A 1,008-nucleotide genomic window follows, 5' to 3' on the forward strand; every position below is an offset into this window, starting at 1 on the left:
GGCAGCCGTTCAGACCTGGCCCTTTTACAGCCCCCACGGAAACAGGAGAGATTCGGGAGCGCTCGGGGTTTCTGCGCCTCACCAAAGGCCGCAGCCACCAGCCCTGGCGAAGACAATGTGGGACCAGATGAGAGCTGTCAGAGGGAGCCGGGGCGCGCGACTCACGGCGCTGACGGCTGCTGGCAGGGGACAAAGTACAGCGCAAAAGAGCAAACAGAAGGAGCTATTGCACCAACACACCTGGCGTCTTTCACGCGTTCGTTCGCCTGGTAGTAGCCAGCTATCACGTAGCTATTCTCTTTGCACCACGAGTCAATCTGAAAGAGGAATTAGAACAATTAAGCCCAGGAAAAAAAAAAAAGATAAAAAACCCTGTGGAATAAGGAGATCTCCTGTCTGTCAGCAAATAAAGTGGCAGTGGAAGCATCAGGGTGTCTTTGCCAACTGCATATTGATAAGGATTTACGTCTGCGCTTGCACACGCAGCTTGGCTGATTTAAACAGATCGGAGACACCACATTGAACAGTTGGAGAATGAGGGAAAACAGGAACCGAACAGAGCAAAAGAGCAAGGAGTTCCTTCAGGCAGAGCCCGGCCTGAATTGGTCTGAGAGGACAAGGATCGAGCTTCTGCAACGCTGCCCGGAGAGGGGTCGGGGTCTCACCTATCGCTCTCTGTGGCTGCTTTCTCTTGGAGCTTGTTTGACAGCGAGAATTTCGGGAATGTTCAGCATGTGGAGGTGTGACTGTACTGGGGTTTCAAAACCAGCTGAGGGACCTGGGGGGGGTTAAGCCTGGAGCAAAGGAGGCTCCGGGGAAACCTTCTGGGTCAGACAGCTCCCTGACAGGAGGCTGGAGTGACAGGGAGGGCAATCAGTGCCTTCTCGCAGTAACAAGCCATAGGACAAGAGGAAGTTATGCCAGCGGAGGTTGAGGTTGTCCCCGAGGAAGCATTTCTGTCCGCTGGGGGTGTGCAGGCGTGTCCCAGGCTGCCCCGGGCAGTGGGGG

The 1,008-nt window shown here is 55.1% G+C and overlaps 1 protein-coding gene across 1 annotated transcript in view; it reads right to left on the reverse strand.

Annotated features, from left to right (window-relative positions):
* Positions 1 to 1,008, reverse strand: part of EMC8 (ER membrane protein complex subunit 8) — a 6,182-nt gene that overhangs the window by 2,104 nt on the left and 3,070 nt on the right. The window contains exon 2 of the mRNA XM_010132579.1: positions 241 to 317. Coding sequence (XP_010130881.1) covers positions 241 to 317 — 77 coding nt within the window. The remainder of the gene's footprint in view (positions 1 to 240; positions 318 to 1,008) is intronic.

This window comes from Buceros rhinoceros, unplaced genomic scaffold (genome assembly GCF_000710305.1).
Source record: "Buceros rhinoceros silvestris isolate BGI_N320 unplaced genomic scaffold, ASM71030v1 scaffold24623, whole genome shotgun sequence".
In the NCBI taxonomy this organism is placed as follows: domain Eukaryota; kingdom Metazoa; phylum Chordata; class Aves; order Bucerotiformes; family Bucerotidae; genus Buceros; species Buceros rhinoceros.